General features: G+C 37.3%; 1 protein-coding gene across 8 annotated transcripts in view; it reads right to left on the bottom strand.

Moving 5' to 3' along the window:
* EYA4 (EYA transcriptional coactivator and phosphatase 4) overlaps positions 1 to 24,453 on the bottom strand; it is a 299,656-nt gene that overhangs the window by 68,771 nt on the left and 206,432 nt on the right. For 5 of the 8 annotated variants that reach the window (XM_063443239.1, XM_063443240.1, XM_063443244.1 and 2 more), the window contains 5 exons: positions 9,444 to 9,510; positions 3,116 to 3,258; positions 2,833 to 2,976; positions 2,086 to 2,165; positions 1,144 to 1,321 (listed from right to left, as the gene is read on the bottom strand). In XM_063443239.1, the coding sequence (XP_063299309.1) occupies positions 1,144 to 1,321; positions 2,086 to 2,165; positions 2,833 to 2,976; positions 3,116 to 3,258; positions 9,444 to 9,510 (612 nt within the window). The remainder of the gene's footprint in view (positions 1 to 1,143; positions 1,322 to 2,085; positions 2,166 to 2,832; positions 2,977 to 3,115; positions 3,259 to 9,443; positions 9,511 to 24,453) is intronic. The other 3 variants (XM_063443241.1, XM_063443243.1, XM_063443246.1) reach the window with 1 other exon arrangement.

Raw genomic sequence — 24,453 nt, 5'->3', positions numbered from 1 at the left:
TAATTAATGTGTAATATTCACATCTTATTTGAATCCACTATTTTAAACCAAAATGTATTTTATATAATGATTTAAAGTGCACAATGTTACAATGAAACCTAACAATAAAAAAGTACTTTCTGAAATAAATATTGATGTTTTTGTACAATCAAAAATAGTTTTATTAAAATAAAAAAGTCACTTGCGCACTATCCCAAATCTCTATGAACATTTACATAACACAGTTTTTTTTAAGCAATGGTCATTAAAGTATATGCTCGCCTTCCCACCAAGGCAAATCTCTTAGTTGAGTCTTACAATAGCATTTCACATTACTGTTTTGACTAAAAGGCAAAATAATGAACAAGGCACGAGTGGTTATTCTGTAATCAGCAAGGTGAACTGTTAAAAGAGATCCAGGGTTTGATTTCACATTGGCAGTTGAGTTTACTCCTTAATGACTATTGGAGTGGCACTAAAAACCTTGATTATTTAAAGGTGCATAGGGCGTTGGAACAGTGTGCAGGTCATTTTTTTTAGATTTGATTTGTTTATACAGTTTGAATGATGAATAGTATCATTTCAGCCTTCCTCCAGTAGTGGAAGTTTCTGTGTCTTAAATAGAAAAAACATTTTATTTACACCATAAATGAAAGATCCAGTACTTAAACAATTCTTTGATTGTCGACTTTAACTCAGGCCTACGTGACTGTTGGTGCTGTTATTGTGGCTTGATTAGAGATAGCGGCATAGGCCACGGGGAAAGGGATAATATTTTAGAAGGAACAGGCGACCTGTCTATAAGCACATGGTGGCTTCTATTAAGGACTAAAGGGTCCCAGTTTATGTTTATGTTCTTCTTGTGTTATTCTCGTTGATGCTACATCAGCCCGTTCAAAAAACGATTGTTACCATTGCTACATGCATATCTTGATATCTGCAAGTGATTTCCGTATAGTGACAAATAAAACTTTTATTCACAAAAAAAACAATTGTTTAACACAGCAAGAACTAATGTTTTACACCTTGTAGAATTGAATAAGTTGTAGAATTAAATGCAACAGAGATAACAGGTGCCTTTCAGAAAAATAAGGTGTAAACATTAGGATTTCAATTCACAGGGATAATAAATGCAGTCTACATTTGCTTGCCTGTACATTTTACCTGAATGAAATTCTGTACCTGGTTGATTAGTTAAGCCTGAAAGGGAATCCTGCAACTGATACGTTGATGATGAGGTTCCATCTACAGCATTATTTGAGGTCATATAGGGTCCATATGTCGATGCAGAGTAATACTGTGCATATTGATTTTGGCCAAAAGCTGTGTAAGAGGGATAATCCTAGAACAGTAGGAACATTTTTATTAAGTGCAGTAGTAAAATTATTATTTGAGGATTTGACAGAAGAAAGGATTAATTAGCACTTAACACTAGGTAAAGGCACATATCCTGTTACTTCAGGTAGATTTAATGCAAAGTAAATGCTCAACCAGAGAAAATCGCTTACAAAAAAAATTAGTCTTAAGTACTTAGTCACGTCGGAGGCAAGGCTGCCGAGTCTATCATTACGAAAAATTCCTGAAACTCATTTTCACAGGTGGCTGAGATGAAAAATGAAAAGACATAGTGATGGGCTTTTCTTTTCTGGCATTCCCTGATGAATACCGTGTATAAAATTACTAGATGGAAACCTATAATCCAACCATACTTTTTCTTTAAGGTAATGCTTAGTTTTTCGCTTAAGAAATAACAGAGTTGTATGGAAAGAGTCAAATGTAAACTACATTTTGCCTAAATATATAAGAAGAACCAACTTTAAACATTTAGTCTACTATGACAGATTTGGGAACAAATTAATAATGTTGATTGACACAACAAATGGACACAAGTTGCTGATTTGTGACTATCCATCCATCTAACCATTTATCCATCTATCCATCCATCCATCCATCCATCCATCCATCCATGCATCCATCCATGCATCCATCTATCTATCTATCCATCCATCTATCCATCTATCTATCCATCTATCCATCTATCCATCCATCCATCTATCTTATATTTTTCTTAATATTTGTTCACCAGATCACATTGGGTTATCTTACCTGTTGAGGATTACTAAAATTGGTTGAATTGGAGACTGAATTATTTGCATAAATACTAGAAGATGGGGTAAAACTAGAACCTGTAAAGAAAATAAATGACAATTAGTGTTGTCTTAAACCTCCCCCACCCCACACAGATTTTGCTCAGTGAAATAACATGCTTCTATTTATTACACCTCTTTGCAGCACCATGGCTATGTATACAAAATTAACTAAATTTAAATTGATGTATCACTTGGAAGGCCACCGTTTTACATCTTATAATAATAGGAACTTGGGTCAACGGTTAAGTCAGTGTGTGACAAAAATGCATCCTGCTTTTAAAATGGAATGGAATGTTGTATTATGGCTTTGATTCAGCAGATAATATAGATATTTAGTAATCTTAATCCAGCTCAGAAAAGGAAATACCAGGACAAATAAATGCCTCGGTATGCCAGGTGCAGTCAGCATAGACAGATCTTGTAACAGTGATTGACAGAGATCTAAGATGGAAGTGCATAGTTGCAGGAAAAAGAGGTCTTGAGTTTTACATGTTATTTTATTAGTTATACCTCCAACTCCTTAAATATAGGGATAAGTAAGCATGGTATTAAAAATCAAGTGAAGTTACAGCTCCCTTTAATGAGATAAATAGTTTAATGTCTGTCCACCACTTGGAATGACCAAGGTACACAAACTCCAATCACTGTGAAACCCAGCTATTTACACTGTGTGGTTCCTTTTCCTGTGAAATCATTTCAATACCTGGCATTTGATAGGAGTATGGAGTTTGGCCTGGCTGAGGAGTTGAAAACCCTGGACTGTAGCTAAGACAACCACTTTGTAACGGTGATTGTGTTTGCGGGAGTCCACTTTCTGTCTTGATGCCTGGCAACATAACGCCCAAATCTGCAACAGATTCGTAAAAAAAAATATAAATACACACACATACACCTTGTTATTATTGTTCTTTGACTAAAGAAATGTTTTATATATATATATATATATATATATATATATATATATAATAAGTAAAATGATAACATACCATAGGTGGGTAAACTGTAAGGCTGTCCAGTCTGTGAATAAGCTGTGTAAACTGTGGGTTGCTGCATCCCAGTGTACTGAGTTTGACCGGCATAGGCGGACATGGTCTGAGCTGCTGGTGTAGATAGGATATGTGGGTATGGTCTAAACATCAAAGACAATCAAAGATTAGTTAGTTTACAAGGTTATAGAATGTGCTACTATGCAACATGTTGAAATTAATCTTCAGGCAGAAAACATAATTCAGGTATAAACAATATGGTTAAACACATATAAAGGGAATCATGGTAATTGGCACCCTCAAAGTTATCTAAGCCTCCAATAAGTGAATTTTCTGTGGTCTAAAATTAGATATGTCATGAAAAAAGGTTTCTTGGGTTCCCACATAAACCATGGATGGCCACAGTGGAAAAGGCATGCTACCATGGAACGACAGCCAATTCATTCCTTTGAATACATTGCCGAAGATTTGCTGTATGTAATGGTTAACATTATAACAAGGTTTAGTAAATAGATACCGTCCTATAAAAAGAAAGATGATGCAACATAATGATGATACTGTCCTTGCACAAATGTGGTACAATACACGCATTATATCATGTTCTAGTGAACATTTTCTATATTTAGTTCTATCAGTATTGAAGTGGGACAGAACAATACGAAAGAATAGTAGCCGAAAGAACTCTCCCACCAACACTGGAAACTAAATCCAATCTCCTGTAGATAGAATATCGAGAAGTCAATCCCTTAATATGTAATACCATAAATCCTACACAAGAGATTTTGCCCTTGTGTTTAACACATCAACATTCACTTGAGTGGACAATTCTGAAAATAGATTATACTTTATCGTAGAAGCCACACAGAATGACAGTTTGTCAGGTTTATGTGCACAATGATCACCAAATAGCATGTTACTCTATACTATGCTTATTCACATATATTTTTTTTAAAAATATGTTTAATTTGTTTGAGTCCGCATGACAATCACATTATATTATCTCAAGCTGTGTTTGTCGTCTTAAAATAAATAGTGGATATTTAAACCATTGAACTCCACCTGTGGTAGTCATCTATGGTAGTCCTTACATGTGTTGTGCCATTATATGTGTTAGAAAGGAAAAAAGGACAAAAGAGGTCAGCTTCTACAGGCTTTATTTCTTTATCCAGTAAATTGAGATCTTTCTAATCCTTACTTAGCTGTATTGGAATTAATAATTATTGGATTATACAAAAAAACTGGCTAGTCAAGATAATCATTGGAATGGATTGTGCATTTCAAACTATTTCCACACCTTGTATTGTACTTGTACTTTTTGTATTAGCTACACATCCCACTGTTTTGAATATGAATAATTACTTTATTTATGGAAGAAGCCAGTAGAATATTTAACTCATTTCTGTTAGAATATAGTTTAAAAAAATAATATTTTTACTACATTTTCTTGAGTATTTTTCAAGAATACAGTCATACTCACAAAGCTATGCATGACTGTATACAGAGTAAATATAACTGTTAACATATATGTAAGGATTGAATAGCTGTCAGCATAGACAGACACCACAGTAAGGACACTGAAAATATGAATCTGCTCTAGAATTAGGGTCTTCAGCACTCAGAGTGAACAACAACAACATAGAAGAACTAACGCAGACATGTGTCTAAGCTTGTCAAAGTAGAATATATGAATTGTACATTTACATATTATAAAACAAAGAAAACACTATAAGGTCACAATGACAGAAACCCTATTTTCACTCAAATATATTGTTGTACAAAATCTAAATTTTTGTTAAGAAAATGTCTCAGACACAGATTGTGAAGATCAGTTTTCCCAGAATGCTATGCAAAATTGTAATTGTTTAGGTTTCCTGCATTCCACTTTGGAGTGACCTGCTATTTGAAGACATTTTCTTCTAATACATGTTCTCTTGGGCACATTTCTGATAAATAATGGTTGCCCAATAAATGGCAATTAATGAACTGTCATTTACTTACATGAGTTTAGTTTACTTAAAAGAGGTTAGGTTTACAAATCTATTTTTTTTCAGCAGCAGTTTTAGAAGTTAGTTTCCATAATTTTCCAAGAATGCAATGCAAAATAAACAAATCTTTGTCTACTTACTGACTTGGTACCATGCTATAACTTATTCTTTGAATTTATTTTCACTTCTTTACATACGTTACTTATCTCATTTATATAGGAAACTATAATGTGTATGTGTATTTAAAATAAATAAACAAGTTACACATGGAAATCAGAAACCATTGTCACTTTTTTGTCTAAGGCATGATTTTTAAAATATATGTATTGCACAAAGTTATATAGGATAATATTGTATTCAAGGGGCACATCATGTTCTCAAACTGTTCACTGCATGGATGGTGATGTCATCCACACATTTATTTCCTGTAATGCAAGGTTTGATTACTGTGCAGTGCTGTGATGCCTAATCTAAGGCAACACCAGGACATACATGTCCCGATCTACCCGAGATTAGTGGAACTTACACTCCAGGAGGCAGCTGTTATATGCAGCTGCCGTCATTTTAATTCACCCATTTCCCAAGCTGGATTAATGTCACATGTATGTCCTAGTGCTTTGTGGAGATTAAGTGACCCTAATCATTAAATTAAAACACGAACATTTAAATTCTCAACCCCAGTAACCCTAACACCAACACTTACCCTACTCTTAAGACAACTCTAACATCCCAACACTAACCTATAACATTAAAAAATACAGTAATCCAAAGATAAATTACAGTGAAGCATGCATTATGGGGGGAAAAAATGCCATTGAGCGATTCTGGATATATTTATAAACCCCTCAACATTGAGTCTCAATATTGAAGGAAGACTATAACCAGGTGACCTCAAAATGTCTAGGCAAATTGATAGTTCATACGGATATACTTCACTTTTCATTCAAATATTGTCAAAACCAGAAATATTGTCAAAACCAGAAATATGAGCAAAACCAGAAAAAAACAGAAGTCACATATTTGAATTTCATTACAGCCATAACCACAAACAAGGAAATATGCAAATTTATTATTTGGGAAAAAAAATAAAAATATATATATATATATATATATATATATATTTATGCCTACAACATCTGCAATTTGTTTATTTGTGATTGATGCACAAAATAAAATACACATACCTTGTGCTCAAACATAAACTGTAGAAGAAACTGATTATGCCAACTATAATATTATGATTTTGTTCAGAATAGCATCACCAAGAAACCCTCTAACCATATATTTATCAAATCAGATAGTACTATTGAGAACTAAATACAACATGGGCATTGCTGGGAGGAGAGAGTGCTTTGGGGGCTTAAGAGACAGATATGGATCTCAACAGTTGGTGTAGGAGGAAGGAAGATACTATTATTATTATTATTATTATTATTTTGTGTTTCATTTTATTTTGACTTTTGTATCAGGCAGCTGCTTCCCAAAATAGCCCCCATTAAAAAAAGAAAGATCAGTAGTATAATGTTCCATCAGGCTAAAGAAGGGGAGGAATGGTGATTCCCCTCATGTGACTATAAGGAATGGGAAGTTTTGTGGGGTTACACTGAATAGCTGGCTGTGCAGAACATGCTTGTTTCCAGCCATGCTTTCTAGGAGATTGCAAAGAACATCAGCAGCAAGTTATTAATGGGTAGAGAGGAGGACCTAACATAGATTGATGGTGTCATGACATATCTTTACCGCTCTGTGATTAGGGATCATCAACTTTTTCTTTGGGTTCAAACACCCAGTGTTTTTGGAATGCCGCTGCTAAATAAAAATGTGTGTTTAAAGTTATGTGTTATATTATTAAAATTGAATTCAATGTAATTTGCAGAACTATAAAGTATGTTTCTTTCAAACAAAAAAGAACATTAGAACAAAACAACAGAAAAATCTAACTCCCTTTATATGATTAACCATTTAGCAATACAAATAAAGGATAATTAAGTTTAAGTAGTTGTACCTTAGCAGGGAATGAAAGCTACAAATTAAGATTGCATCATTAATCAGATCAATGAGTATAACTGAGGGCCAATTCCAATCAAGTAGCCTTATAGATTTTCCCCAGTAATACATCTTGATTAGCTAGCTCTACGGGGGCACTAATAGAGCATTGGCATGTTAGCTTTAATGGACATTTAGGACCAGGGAAAAACCATGTTCAAAATCTGGCAAGCTGGAAGTAACTTGACTAGTCAGTAACCGACTTCCTATTTAAATATAAGATCTAATCAACAGTTATGAGAACAAAAATCCTAAACAAGTGGCATTTTACCAATGAGTATTTCTCACCATGCATGATACATATCTCCAAAACATGTGACTTCCTTAATTAAAAAGAAGTTGTCTCCAAAGCTAGGTGCACTCTATCAGACTTGACACTTCTGCTAATCAATCTAAAACTGATGGATGGGAATTAAAGCTTGCTTGATACTAAAGAGGAATCAAACTAAGAAAAAATGTGTTGTGATGGCGCTGTGGACCTACACCAATTTGTATCCCCACATCCGTCCCCGGCATGGACGATGTCGACATGCACGTGACGTCACGTTCTGGGGTCAAAGGCCAGTTACGGATATTGGGAACCACGTACTGTGGGACAGCCACCACCATCAGGTTTTTAAAACTATCAGTCTCCACCAGACGGAATTACATCATTTCAAAGGCCATGAATTTTGAAATGCTGGCATTAAGGGCCAGGGATCACGGATGGTTAGAGGGGTACTTCCTCTTTCTCTCCAGTGTTTGGGAAATGGATAGCTGAACGCTTCCATGGGACAGTATGGAGATGCTTGGGGACGGTGGCGGCACCAAATATATTTTCCAGTTCAATTAGAATTGGAAAAGCACCAGAGAGTCATCTACAGTGAGGAACAAAGAGTTGATCTCAAAGTATTGAGCATGGTCCATCAATTCAAGCCATTCTAGCTGGTGTACGTACTACGTTATTTGAACAGAAGATGACTTTCTGCATTTCCCTCTTCTTTAACTAGTGGTTTTGCAGTTGATAGTTTTATATACAACCTGTGAAAATTCCCTCGAATACTTAAGTTACTACTTTTTGTGTATCTCTTTTAGAAAGGTTAAGGGACTGAGGATTTTAAAACATATATTGTTGAGATGAGATGTATGTTACCATTATACATATGAAATATTGTAGAACTGTACACAATTTGTGATTATAAAATATCTTGATATATACTATCTATCCCTTTAACTTTGGCCGGAATCTATCTATTATTTCTACTTACACCAGCAATCACCATAATTGTCGTGAACAATGCCTTATTTGTTTTCTTAACCATGTAAAGTGGAATACATCTAACATGTGTACGTGTAAAACGGATGCAATTAGATGTAATGTTTTGACTAAAAGAGGATCTATCGTTCAAAGTTCACTTGTAAATTGACCATTACTCCATTATGTCACATTTTGCAAAACTTAGTTATATAGGGGTTAGCTCTGCCACAACGTATTATGATAAATGGTTATGTGAACAGAATTTTACAATTGTACAACTAATTGTAGCGTACAAAGTAAAAATAAAATTAAAAATAATAAAGAAATATAACCAAATTGTTCATTCGGGTCTTCACTTGTCTTAACGAGTTTCCAGCTAATTTGGTGAATAGACATGGACTATGATTTTCTGATTACAAACTTAAATAGTTTCAAATGCAATTGAGGAAACACTATTAACCAAAGAATAAGTATTTGTAAACTTGGTATATACCCTTTTTGACAATTACATGTTCATGTTCTGGCAACCTATACTAATTTTTACAGTTGTCCAATGCATTAAACTCTAGGTCAGCAATATGTTGATCTGATAAAGAAAAAAAACATGAAATAAATGACTGAAAGACCATACTTTAGATAGGAAGTTTATACAATACTTAAGTAGATTTTAGAAGTCATGTAACATGATGATACGGTTCTGTTATATACCATGAAATTCTTCACAGCTGCTTGGCTAAAGTAACAGTGATTTTATAATACGCCATTTAAACCCAATGTTACATACATTTTTACACTGAAAGCAATCATTTTCTTAGAATAGCATATCAATAATGTTTGTCCATAGAGATCTACGCTGAACACTTCATAACAAAATAACAATAGCAAAACATTAGCAAAACAATTCTGACATTAAATGAGAAAGAACCAATAATTGTTTTACATTTGCTTTTTCCATAAAATTACTTGGTGCAGATAAAGAATAATTTGTATACCGTACATTTGACGCAGTCTAAGCATCTCAATATGTTATTCTCTGTAAGTTAAATAACTTGTCACTTACTTAGAGGGATATAGCTGAGCCGAGTACTGGTGTGCTGATCTTGGACTGTAGCCACTGCTTGTTATGACTGTAAAACATAAAACACGCTTACAAACCTTAGTACCATAAATATTAAGAATTCACGCTCTAACAGTTTTACCATAGATCATAAATGCTGACAAAATGAGTTATTTTAGTGTAAAATTGGACTACAAAGTGTGGACGCATTTTGTGTGGAACTAAATCTACATCTTGGCAACAGGAAATATTCTGATGCCTTCAATGCAGGCAAAGTCTTTAAACCATAATAAATAAATAGATAAATAAATGAAATCTTAGAAAGGTAATGGCGAACCACATGCAAATGTTGAAACCACCATGCTTTTTCTGTTTAAGTTCAAAACAAGCAGTTGTTACCTTATTGCCCAGCACATAAATCTATAAGTATCAGTCACTGAAAACATGCAACACGTTTAGTCATTTACCATAATTTTGCTTTTAAGTAAGAATTTTCCATGTAAAAACTAACTTTAAAAAAGGCAGCAATGTTCACAAAATTCAACAACTTGGACTCTTTAAGGGCACTGCTGTTGTTCAACACCTTCTTAACATGGCATCCCAAGTCTCTGTCCATTGAGGACTAACTTAGTACAGAAGAGTTTCTTTCCGTTAACCATCTGTTTTTATCAAGACAGATGCATGCCAAATATACATTCTGTATAATGATAAGCCCATCCCTTCATATTAAATCCATAAGGAAAATAGGCAGTGCCAAGCCATCTGCTCGTCTTTCGCTTTTCAGAATCATTAACTTAAAATACAATAGTGCAAAGGATGAATTTGCGTTTAATTAAAATCAGATGGATTTCAAAGCACACTAAATCCTAATTGTCATCAATGATACCAATAAACAAGTGCTAAGAGTAATGTGACGTGGGTAGCAGTAGTTACTGCACTTATACATTAAGGACATCTCGGCAACATGAGGAATGATCTTTTATTAAGAATTGTTTTGTTTTCCAAAGTAGTAATCAAGAGGATTTCGTGAGGATAAAACAAGGTTCTGGGTCACATGAGGTCTATTTTAAAACAGTTATGGCAAGCAATATAAGCAATATAGTGTATTTGGTATAATGATTGTTTTTCCACCCCACAATACAAAGCTGCTAGCCGTTCCAGTGTAGAGTTTATGCCTTGTTCCAGCTTCAACTTCTAAGTACTAAGGTGCAATTACAGTGTTTGCTACGTAACCATTCTATGAGTGAGTCTGACATGCACAGTGGACTGTTAGCAAAACTTGTGACCATGACATCTAAGAAATCATATTACATAAGTATGTTATATTAATTAATAAAACAAATTAAAAATCATGCAGTGAAAATGTAGAATACACCAATATGTAAAGTTGGTGAAAATGTAAAATACACCAACATGTAAAGTTGGGGGCTATTAAGGTTGCATGTATCGCTACAGGTTTTTGCACTAGAGGTTATAAGCTATACAGGTGGTCCTCACTTTGCGACCTACCTGTTTTGCACTTACAACCAGCTCTCTAGTTTAGAGGGATTCCCTGCTCTGGTGCGTATGTCTATGTTCCCCGAACATAGAGAAACACACCAGAGCAGGGAATCCCTCAAATCTATGTTTGAGAAAATTTCCCCAAACATAGACATTTCCCGCCTCACTTACCAACCAATTTGCTTTACGACAGGGCCGTAAGAACGGAACCCGGTCGGTAAGTGAGGAGCATCTGTAATATAATAAATTTTATATATATAACTACAATAATATAATATAATATATATATTATATCAATTTAAAAGGATAGCACTCATGGGACTTAGAATAGTATAAAAATAAAACTTAGCTTTTATTCAGTGATAGCCAGTAAAAATCAACATTTTAGTTCACCTCGGAATTTTCATCAGGATACCAGAACAACTATGCTGTCAGCTGACTTCGCAGGTGTAAGTTTGACCCGGTAGGGAGTTCCAGCAGTAGTAAAGCGTGCTACCTAGCGAGATGTGCCTTCCAGCTGGTTGCCACGGAAACCGCTGGAAGGCAACTACAGCAAATTAAAGTGCCATGGAAAGAGTGTAGGTTACGATACGCATCTGGCAAGCTCGCTTTACTACTGCTGGAGATCCCTAGCGGGTCAAACTTATCCCACGATTTTGCGAAGTCAGCTGGCACAATCACTGGGGTCGAGGGCGGTGAGTATTCACTGTGTGTAATATATTCATTATGATTTTAGGTATTTAAATACGTGTACCATGGTTGTCCTGTTATCCTGAGGAAAGTTCCGTGGTGAACTGAAATGTTGATTTTTACTGGCCTTCACTGAATAAAAGCTAAGTCTTATTTTTTATACTATTCTAAGTCCCTTGTGTGCTATACTTTGAAAAGATGCAAAGCCAGTGAACCACTCATGAACAGCTGTTTCATAGTTAATGCAAATCATCAGCATGAGGATGGTTACTGGTTTGCTATTATATATATCGTTAGATAGATAGATAGATAGATAGGAGCGTGGGCGGAGCCTTACCCAGCGCCGAGGGACGTTTTTGTTGGATTCAGGTAAGTCACTGAAGGGGTTTTAACCCCTTCAGCAACATGGGATGGGGGATGGGAGGCAGGGGGGCACTGCAGGATTCTGCAGTGCCAGGAAAAATGGATTTGTTGTCCTGGCACTCAAGAGTCCCTTTAACTCGTATTTTCCTCTTTGCAGTTAGATGAAACATCTGTGATTTTCAGTCAGATAGCAACAAGTGTTACATTTTAGAATACAGCATGGAAACAAGATCTTACTTAGCATTCCATGTCTTTTATCTATATAGGATATGTTAATCATACAGCAGTGACTAATTACCAGTCATTAACAGTTACTTAACAGTTCTGTTTTTGAAGCATGGACACAGCCTGGTTTCCAGCTTAGTTTAGTTCAGGGGTTCTCAACCCAGTCCTCAGGACCCCCTACCAGTCCAGGATTTGGGGATTACCTGGGTGTGTCTAAGGTGTTTAGAAAAAAAAACACCTTAGACACACCCAGGTAATCCCTAAACCCTGGACTGGTAGGGGGTCCTTGAGGATCCCTAAACCCCTGGTTTAGTTAGTAAAAGCCATATTAATAATCACCAGCTTGTCAGTATCTGATTGTACCAATCATAGAATCATGCCTCGAGTGTTGTAAGACCCCAAAATACTCTAAGTCAGGTACATTGAGTCTTTGAGGTAAGGAATATTAGTGTTGTTTTGTTTCTGTTTGTTTTTTTATAACAAACTTGGCCCATTGCTTACTGATACCCAATCAATAAGTTGCTGTGTGGAAATATAGGCCAATGTATGGGGAAAACTTCAATGCCTTATTCTGACAACATATTTATTATGGACAAAAATGTACAATATCACAGTTATACAACTCAAAATACAATGGGGGATATTTATGAAAAGTGATGGTTACAAGGGCACTATAGTCACCAGAGCCAATACACCTTTACGCAGTTGTTCTATTGTCTATAGCCTGTCCCTCCATTTCAGAGAAAAGGCAGTGTTTATATTGCATTTGCTGCGCATGCGCAATAGCCTCCCAATGCTTTCCTATGAGATCATCAGGAGATAGCCACGGTGAAACCAGTGTGGCAATGGGGGAAAGATACATTTAAACACATTTTTACTCCATTCTATTGGGGGCTGGTGACTCCAGAGCAGGAGAAGCTGGAAGTCAATCCACCAGCTATTCATTGGCAGAGAGCATCAAGTGACGTCTCTCAGTCAATGAATGCAGTTGTGTGCATAGAAATAATCACAAAATTGACATTAGCTAGCCTGGAACACTAAGCTGGATATTGATGCCCTAATGACGTGGTCAGAGGTGGAGTTATACCTTTGGCAGCATTGGAGTTAAACTCTGTATACATACTCAGGCACCATGAACATTGTAATTCACTGACATAGTAACGGTGCTTTAAGTAAACCGTTAAAAAAATCATTATTTTAAAAGCATTTATTAAAGTATACTAAAAGTGATCTAAAAAGTGGTGCTTTTTTCACAGCAAACTCCACCAGTATTCACAGAAATTTCCATTTTTAGAAAATCAATCAAAGTAGAGTGGCAGGCAAAAGAGAATAAAAAAAAAGAACACTTTTGTGTCAGAAAAAGTGGTGGAAAGATTTATAAAGCCATTGTGTCACTGAAAAATTACATATATTAAAAAAAAAATGATGGCTAGGGTGCAAAAGAGGCAACAGATTAAAAATAAATCAACAGAATTAATATATTTGGCCCAAAATTTGATTTAAAAGTGTCGGCAAAACCGTGATAAATTTCTCAATATATATTTTAAAGCCTATTTTGCTCAACCCTCACAACAGAACCATTAGTAAATCTGCTTCCTTGGGAATTTATTTCCTTAATTAGTCCTCGATTGGGATAGTAGCCTTCTTTATCATTATCTCACTTTAAAGGGCTTTATTGCACACTACTCAACTATATGGAAGTGATCTGGACTCGATGTGCCTCCATTTCAGATAAGGATTGATCAGCTACTGTTGACTTTTTTTTTTCAAACAGTGCTCAACAATTATTTCTTTTGAATCTAAGCTTTTAATGAAAAAGTATTCTTCAGAATAACACGAATCTATGTGTTCTCCTGCCTGTTGAGATATCACAAAATCCTGTACTATTATTTACAAAGCACCAACAAATGTGTTAGCACTGTACAAAAGGTACATACACAAGTATAACAATATATTTCAATTTAATAATCTCAGTGGCAATAATTCAATAACAAACTTAGCAGTGAGTCAAACACAATGGATGCACATTAAAATTTAGAGTAGCAGAATGGACCAAAGTTCTATAAAGAAAATAGAATGACCTAAAAGGGACAAAACAAATGTTGCGAAATTTCCAGATTTTATGATTGTACTGATTATTAATATTATTATTATTATTGCCATTTATATGGCGCCAACAGACGCCAACAGTGCTTTACAATATTGTAATAGGGGAGATTTAACTATAAATAGGACAATTACAAGAAAACTTACAGGAACAATAGGTTGAAGAGAACTTTGCTCAAACAAGCTTACAGTCTATAGGAGGTGGAGTATAAAACACAGTAGAACAGGAAATAGCAATCAAAGTTGGAGTGAAGCAGAGCTGGATGAGAGAGTAGAGTGCTGCCCTTTAGGAGAGAGCAAGAGACAGGTATGTGAGGTAGAGGTTACTCTGGGAGGCCATAAGCTTTCCTAAAGAGATGGGTTTTAAGGCACTTCTGAAAAGATGCAAGACTACGGGAGAGTCTGATGGCGGTAGGCAGGCTATTCCATAGGAAAGGAGACACCCGCGAGACGTCTTGCAAGCATGAGTTGGCCGTACGGGTGCGAAAAACGGACAGGAGAAGGTCACGGGCAGAGCGGAGAGACCAAGGAGGAGCATACCTATGGATCTGTGAAGAGATATAAGATGTGCTAGAATTGTTCAGTGCTTTATAGGTATGGGTTAGCACTTTGAATTGACTTCTATAGGATACAGGAAGCCAATGCCAGAGGGGTGAGGTGTGAGAGGACCGACTAGAGAGGAAAATCAGTCTGGCGGTAGCGTTTATTACAGACTGTAGCGGGCAATACGGCTTTTGGGAAGACCAATTAGGAGAGGGTTACAATAATCCCTGCGGGAAATTACTAGAGCACGGACAAGCTCCTTGGTAGCATTGTGCGTAAGAAAGGGGCGGATGCGGGCTATGTTTTTAAGATGGAATCTACAGGATTTGGCAACATACTGGATGTGAGGCTCAAAGGTGAGGTCAGAATCAAGTATGACGCCAAGACAGCGCGCTTGCAAGGATGGACTTATGTGGATACCACTAACTTGAAGGGAGAGTGAAAGAGGAGGATCAGTATTAGGAGGAGGAAAGACAAGGAGCTCAGTTTTAGAGAGATTGCATTTTAGAAAGCAGGAGGACATCCAGTCAGAGATGGAAGAAAGGCAAGCAGTGACATGTTGCAGGACGGCAGGGGAGAGGTCCAGTAGGAAAGATATATCTGGGTGTCATCAGCACACAGGTGGTAGTGGAATCCAAAAGAGGTAATACATTTGCCAAGTGAGGCAGTATAAAGAGAAAATAGAAGTGGACCAAGGACAGAGCCTTGGGGGACTCCAACCGAGACAAGCCGAAGGGAGGAGGTATCATTAGAAGAGGGGACACTGAATGAGCGTTGGGAGAGATAAGAGGAAAACAACGAGAGGACAGAGTCACAGAGACCGAGTGATTAAAGAGTTTAAAGAAGGAGAGCATGGTCAATGGTGTCAATGGTGTCAAAGGCATAATTATTATGGAGTCGTGACCTTTAGATTTAGCTGCGATTAGGTCATTAGTAACTTTGATAAGAGCAGTCTTAGTAAAGTGGAGAGGGCGGAAGCCAGATTGAAGATGGTCAAGGAGTGAGTTGGAATTGAGGAAGTGAGACATACGAGTAAAGACAAGTCTTTCCAGAAGCTTTGAGGAAAAAGGGAGCAGGGATATGAGACGATAGTTAGAGGGGGAAGACAGGTCAAGAGATGTTTTTTTTCAGGATAGGTACTACAGTGGCATAACTAATATGTTTACTTTTTATAACCCATCATAGTGTTTAACATTTAATCTTCTACAAACTCTGTCTGTTTATATATCCAGCACATGTGTATATGTATTACCAATTGTTTTTTGAACACTGCAAATTTCTATTAATTTGAACCTATTTTGAGTGTAAAATTTCTATATATAATTCTAAGGTCATTTTAATACTGTTATTTGCTCAATTGTATTTTTTATTGTATTTTTTATTGAATTGCTGGTCTAATATGATCACTGTATAATGAAGAGCAACCAGTTAATATATTTAGGCAATCAAAGGATTAATAAACCATAGCCAAATCCAAAAGCTATCCTCTGATGAAATGAGACGTATCTCACGAAACGCGTAAGGTCTGCTTGTTTTCGGCACTTACCGCAAATTGTTACTGAGTCGGAATTGGAACGCACAGAAGGGTGAACGGTGACACGCACGCGGCTCAAAGCAGTGTCTCTCCATCTCCGGCCGGACTGAAGGATCCATGCTACACTGCCAATAACTAACATCCATCTTTCCATATCCACTTGGCACAGATTGTGAGTGTATTTTAATATTATTTATTTGTTAAATAAAAGTGTTTTTTTATACAGAAAGCACTATGGATTCTTATTTTATCTTCCCATAGACCGGAAGAATTATTTAAAACTTAAGATCCTTGCCTATGATCTTCAAGCCCATTGCAAATACCAGCAGTGTACAAACATATATATACATCGTCTGAAGAAGAAAAATATTGTTTTTTGTACTATATTAAAATTGCTTGTTTAGCAAATATACCCCAGTTAATTCAGTAAACTGCTACCAGCTCACATAGAAACATAATATTTATACAATTGTATCCAGCAAAGACTATATCAGCTGCTACTATTGTTGACTTTCATGCAGCCTTTTTTATAATACCCAATTTTAAGTGGGATTTATTTTACTTATCAGTGACTAAAATGAACAATTTACAAGACTATGTCCAGCAAAGACTGTATTAATTGCAACAATTGTGGATTTTTATGCAGCATATTTTATGAATTTTAAGTTGAATGTTATGTTTATTTTTTTGATCAGCAATTTTGACATTAGTGCTGAATAAGGGTTGCATATGGTGTGACCAACTTGAATACATAATAGCATTTTCTTTTTTACTTATATTGCTTTTAAAGTATATCTTTTCAGATTTTATCTTGGGATATATGTGATATAATTCCTATATTACTCCTGGATAACCATTCGAGTTATATCTAATATCCTACCCTTATACTACAGTGGCATTTTTAAGGTCAGCAGGGACAACCCTAGAAGAGAGAGAGAGCATTTGAAGATGTCTGTTAAGGAAGGCACAAGACAAGGGGAGAGAGATCTGATAAGGTGAGATGGGACAGGACCAAGCGGGCAAGTGGTGGGGCGAAAGGAAAGGAGAAGCGCAACCACCTCTTGTTCAGTAGCCGGGAGAAAATCTGAAGGGTTTATAATAATCAACGTGTAGTTGAGAAAGATAACGGCAAGGTGGTGAGAATTACTTCCTTCGCTGTTCAATCTTGTCGGTAAAGTAGCATGCAAAGCTATCGGCTGTGAGGTTAGTTTAGGGGGTGACCACAGCAGGGCGAAGAAGAGAGTTAAAGGTGTCAAAGAGACGCCTGGGATTGCGGGAGCATAATAACTAATGAGAGAGGAAAAGTATGACTGTTTGGTGAGGGCAAGGACTGCGCTGTATGAACACAATATGAATCTATAATGGAGATAGTCTGCCTGGGTGCGAGACTTCCTTCAGGAGCGTTCAGCACAATGGGAGCATCTTTACAGGTAGCGTGTTGATTTAGTATGCCACGGTTGGGGGCGTGTCCTCCTCGAGGTGCATGTTTGGAGCGGGGCTGCAGCGTTCAAGGCAGAGGTGAAGGTAGTGTTATATGTGGAGATGGCCAGTGAGGGATAGAACAGGGAAGTGATGGATAGCAGCTGCCGGAGGTCAATAGACTTAAGGTTCATACTGAGTTAAGGGGGGTTAGGCTGAGTTTGTTGGGTGAGGGGGTACTCGAGAGCAAATGATAAGAGGTGGTGATCAGAGAGAGGAAATGGAGCATTGCAGATATTAGATACTGTACGTGCATGAGAAATGAGGTTGAGGGTATTGCCAGCTACATGAAAGGGATAATTGGCCCACTGAGATAGCCTGAGGGAGGAAGTAAATGAAAGTAGTTTAGAGGCTGCTGAGGTCAAAGGTGGGTTAATGGGAATATTGAAGTCTCCGAGAATTAGGGATGGAATATTAGAAGAGAGGAAGTAGGGTAGCCAGGCAGCAAAGTGGTCAAGGAAGAGGAGAGTGGAACCAGGGGGGCGATAAATAACAACAATGTTAGCAGTGAAGGGTTTGACAAGGTGAATCAAATGAATTTCAAATAATGGGAAAGAGAGGGAAGAGGGGGTTGGTAGAGGTTTGAAGGAGCAGTGAGGTGAGAGGAAAAACCCTACACAACCACCCTTACATTTAGAGTGTCTTGGGTTGTGGGTAAGTTGAAGACCACCAAAGGATAAAGATGCAGGGGTAGCAGTGTCAGAGGGGGAGAGCCATGTTTCTGTTAAGGCTAGTAAATCTAGGGAACGAGAGATGAAGAGGTCGTGGATAGCAGTGGATTTTGTAATATTGCAAACAGAGCGTGCATTCCAGATGGCAGTATTGAAGGAGGAAGAATGTACAATAATTTGATCATTTATATACAATCATTAGTATATATTTAGGTTCCTAAACGGAACTACAATTGAAAGAGAACAAATAGGAAAACAACACTATACACAGGCAGAGGTGAACAGAGAAAACGCATTAATATAAAGCTGGAGTGATAAGAAAGTTTGTGAGTATATAAACTACAGGGAGAAGCATGTTTGTCTTCTCTAGTGAGTAAATTTAGCAAGATAAATCAGAATTCAGATACGTCAGAAGCATACCTAAAATGGGACATAGGCAAAGTCGGGACGGGACACGAAAATCGGAACTGTCCTGCCGCTGCATGTTGGGGGCATGCAGAAGATAAGCAACAGGAACAGAAGGCAGTAAAGGACAGAAGAATATAATATCCTCTATATACTTAGCTCAATTGGCTATGCTGAGAATATCCAAGCTAAATAGTTTAAGCAGCCTAAGGTTTCCTTAGCAACCTGGAGTATTCTCTTGCAGATCAAACAAGGGGTGCAGCATTCAAGGAAGTGCAATGAGCACTATGCTTCACCCTGGAAAGCACTGGGACTGTTTCCTTTCAACTCAGTTTAAGTAGTGTAAAAACAATAAAGGGTACCGTTAAATGCTTAAGACATACAAGGGATCTAGAGGCATATATTTAGCATATTTACAGACCTAATCGAAAATGTAAGATCTTTAATCTTTATGTTTAATAAAGTATGATTGAAATATATAGGTATATCAGGGCTATTCACTTGTGTGATTTGTTGGGAATTCAAAGTATTTTCAATTCTTCAGTGAATAATTCTTTTTTAGAGTTATTTACAAAAGTGAATATTGCCATGAATTTAAACTGAATTCAAAGTCAATTTTAAATGTTAAATTCAAATTGAACCCACTTGGAACCGAGGAAAAAATTATCTTCCAATATGTCATCCATTTTTGCTGAAGAGGAAGTTCCCAGCATCCCAGCCTATCACGTGGAAAGCCCAGGATGTCCTCTTTACAACATAGCAGGGATTGATAGAGTAGCTCAAAAGAATAATAGGAGATGCATGTGAACGAAATATCCAGTACGGAGGACACAAGGTAATAGACTGGGTCTCAGGAGGATAAGGCTAAAATAGCCGAACTGAAAACAGTTCAACATTTTGATACTCACTTGGCTCCTGGCTATTTCCACTTTAGTGAATAATCTTACATGTGTGTACATGTTTTATTCCTGATATTATTTGATGTGATTGATCTTGAAAAGTGGCTAAATATCCCTCATTTGTTTCACATCATATGTATTACAATAAGTTAGTGGCATAGGTAATATTTGGCTAAACTAAATATTCATATATCCACTGAATGCAAACAGATTGACATTTAAAATTCTGAATTCTAAACACCTATCTTTCAGCTAACATAAGCAACTAATCTCAAGGTGGTCATCTATAAAACATACTGGTGGACCTCTAAACCACTAGTTTAGAGGTCCACCAGTATGTTTTATAGATGACCAAAAATCAAAACAGCATCCAAAGTGGCCACAGTATCCTAAAGCCGACTGGAGAAAGGCACACCTCCAGTTAACTTACCTATATCTGAGTCTGAGCCTGACCCACAATTTATACAGTCTGTCAAATTAATCATCTACTCTCAACAAAAAGGACCTGCAAGTACTTTTCAAATATATCAAGACACACATTGTGGAGGAAATTAATAAACATCTCACTCCTATAAGAGAAGGCCTAGTTGACCTTGCCACACGCACATGAGGTGGAAGGAAAATTAGATGAAGTGATTTCGATGACTAACTCCCACAAAGCTTCTTTGACTGAGCATCAAGAGCAAGAGAGGATCCTCAAAGATAATGAAGAGGACGACTTGAGCAACTGCTCACATAGGAACACCATTTGCAGCAGTGGGCTCTCTGAATCAGTCAGCATAGACATACTTACCTCCACCCTAAGTTAAAACCTTCTCCCTGACACTCCCTGGTGCTCTTTTTGGAGCAGGCCCACAGTGCCTTGCATAATCCAACAGCACTATTTTCATGTTAAAGAGGCACTTATGAGTGTAGCTCGGAACTCCCCTTTACAATTGGACATCAAGTGCAATTCTTTCAGGATTTGGAACCCAGAACTTTGAACACGGCACGATCTGAGGCCACTTACTTAAGCTCTCACCCAACAATGATTAAGCTATATAACGATATATATATTGTTATTACATCGTTAAATTTGCTAAAAGTTTCACCAATGCTTTGTTCAACAAGAGCTTGATGCTTGACTATTACTTTCATCGTTTCACTGAGCTCACCATATGTTTACTATTTGTCCATAATATTAGACCAGGGCTTATAGCCCACTCTTGGTATATAATACGGTGGGTTCTATTGACACTATAAACTTTGCTTTTCTGCATATTGAGTTTCCGAGTTGTAGGCGACCTGACTTGTGTCATTGCTTTCCAAACATTTGAGAGGGTACTGTTCGCAAACTCCTGTTTACTGATTATAAATTTATATATTTTTTATATATATAATATTAATTCTTAAGTGCTCCTAGAGCTGTACACTGCTACTGATGAAAGTAATGTCAAATACTGCCAGGGAAGGGGGGAGGGGTCAGGTGGAGGGAAGTCAGCATATTTAAAGGTAATGACACTTATTGCCAACTCTAACTACTCAGCCTTTTCTCTAGCATCACTAAAGTAATACTCATATTAAGCAATTGAAATAGTTTATTATCATGTTCACTACTGTTTGTTAATGTATAGTACAAATGTGCACAAATGTGTGATTATGTTCTCACTACACTGCATTAATCTATGCTGCGTTTGACACACATAATTCAGCCATGTGTTACTGCCATGTTTATAGTTAACAATTTTATGTTAGTGACTAAAACTCACACGCTATATACCTACCTGTTCCTCAGTTGTTCATGCTATAGAGTTTGGTTGGGACCACAGAGGTTCTTCTTAGAATCCTACACCTGCATACCTCATCACTGAATAGGCAGCATATGTTTAATATGTTTAATACAGATACAATATTACGAATCGGAAACACACCATTCATCCATCCATCCCAACCCTCCTGCAAATAGGAGCCTAGACTTATCTCTAATAGCTGGATAATACCTAGAGAGTGCACGCTCCCTCCCCATCTTCCCCCTCTTCATATTTGCTATGCTATTTTTAAAAGAGCTGTTGCGCCTATTGCACTAATATTCTAGCTTCACATTTCCTTTCCCTCCACCTAACTCTTTCCTGAATATAGGTTTCCACGCTTTATTTATTAGTGAGGATGGCAATGCAGTTCACTTCCCAGCCTCCGGAACAGGAGGGCAAAGGATTTTACAAACGTATGGCCATCCAGGAATACTGCTTTATTTTTGTAATTTCTTACCTCTCAAATCTCCTGGATCTTTGTAGAGTACAACACCCCTCCACATTACACTCTACCTATTACTTATATCCATAGAATTCATACTCAAAGATAGACCACTTTCTTATTTCCCCATGTATGGCACATTGGGTCACTGACTCCAAGATCAAGTTCATAACCTGTTCTGATCATGCAGATATCTACTTTACACTTTCTATTCCTAAGCTAAATCGACCCTGGACGTGCAGGCTCCATCTGCTTTGTGTAACACAATAAGAGTTTGGTGGAAGCCATATCTAAAGACATAACTAAATACTTCACCACTAATGCACCTTCAATCACATTGCCAACTACATTTTGGGGCGATCCATAAACCAGTCAAAAGAGGCAAACTAATTAGCCTGGCCTCCTCATTTAAACAAATCAAACAAATCACTGACTCTAGGGATGAGCTTAACCACATACAATACATAAGCAAAATCCTACAACCCACCTCCTTACAAAATTGACCGCAACCAGAGAGACCCTAAAGAGATTCATACACCTCTAAAGCACTTACCGTATTTGAACAAAACTATTTGTTTTTTAAAAAGGGAACAAGGCTGACTCTTTATAGCCCGATGCCTCAAAAATAAAAGAGTCAAATAAAATATCTAAAATACCTAACCTTGATGACATCCTTAGTGACTCAATCAAAACAATAAGAAAGTTTTCCAACAATATTTTGCTACTTTATACAATCACACTCCCCTCTCACCAGGAGTTGAATCTGAGTGCAACACCCTCTCCACACAATTTCTAGACTCCCTACAGCTCCCCAAATAGCCCTTAGCAGATGACAACTGAAGAAATAGCTACGGCCTTAGGTTCTTTTAAGCCCCATAAAAGTACCAGCCAAGGTGGATTCACAGCCTTATATTACAATATATTTGAGAATCCGTACTAACACGACTATGTGCGGTTTTTAACACATTACTTTGGGGAGACAAACTGCTCTCTGACATGGTCACTGCTAATGTATGCCTTCTTCCAAAGCCAGACAAAGATCTCAGTGATTCAGGACATTAACGTCCTTTATCACTTATCACTAAATGCTGATGTGAAGATAATAACAAAGGTCATGGCCAATAGACTGAATCCATATATGAAAAATGTTATGTATCCTGACCAGGTGAGATTTATCTGAACAGACAGGCAGCAGACAGCACACATAGATGTATAGAATTTATCTGGTATAAGCATTATAAAAATCTCCTGATGGCAGTGATCACTTTAGATACCGAAAAGGTGCTTGACTGTCTCCTGGGCTCTTGCTGTTCACATTCCTCACAAACCTTGGATTCCCTGCAGGATTGGTATTAGAGGTGAGATTTTTACAGTAGCCAATCATGTACTCCTTACTCTCACAAAACGCGATATCTCTATACCAGCATAACAGATCTTTTACACAAATATTCGATAATTCCAGGGTATGAACTTAACAAAATCTGAGATGCTCCCAGTAAAGATAGAAAATATATACTTATGTCACTTGTGGAAAGTATTTCTGTTTCATATTAGCTTAACCAGCATCACTTACTTGTGCATTAAGCTTGCTGGGGATCTTCACACCCTTTATGACAAAAACTACTTCCCCCTCCTACAAAAATATCACACTGACTTAACATGATGGAGGAACTTGGGAGTCTCTTGGGTGGACCATGTCGCCTCTGGGAAAATAAACCTGCTTACTAGCTTTCTGTACATCTTCTAGGCATTCCCAATTCTCCTTATTAGATCAGATTTTGGAGGGGAAGGAAGCCTCATGTTCAATCTATCACCAAATCCTGTCATTTCCATCTCAAAAACATTGCGCGCATCCGCCCCTACTTAACGCCAGATGCGACTAAGGTGTTGGTCCATTCCACTGTCCTTTCTCGCCTTGACTACTGTAATCCGCTTCTCAGTGGTCTTACGTGCTCCCAACTTGCGCCGTTACAGTCCATAATGAATACGGCAGCGAGGCTCATCTTCCTGTCCGCCCGCACCTCCAATGCCTCACCCTTCTGTCAGTCCCTACATTGTCTCCCTATAAAATATAGAGCTCAATTTAAAATTCTGGTTCTTGCTTTCAAATCTCTACATAATGCTGCTCCCACCTATCTATCCTCCCTTATACACAAGTATGTCCCGTCTAGGCCCTTACGATCTGCTGAAGACTTACATCTATCTTCTGTCCGTACTCCCACCTCTGATGCTCGCCTTCAAGATTTCTCGAGGGCTGCCCCGTTCCAGTGGAACTCGCTTCCCTCCTCCGTTAGATGCTCACCCAGTCTCCACTCCTTCAAAAAATCGTTAAAAACCCACTTCTTCATAAAAGCGTATCAATTACA

This window comes from Pelobates fuscus, chromosome 2, assembly GCF_036172605.1.
Source record: "Pelobates fuscus isolate aPelFus1 chromosome 2, aPelFus1.pri, whole genome shotgun sequence".
Classification (NCBI taxonomy): Eukaryota; Metazoa; Chordata; class Amphibia; order Anura; family Pelobatidae; genus Pelobates; species Pelobates fuscus.
The sequence above is the reverse complement of the archived record's forward strand: the minus strand, read 5'-3'. Positions and strand labels throughout refer to the sequence as shown.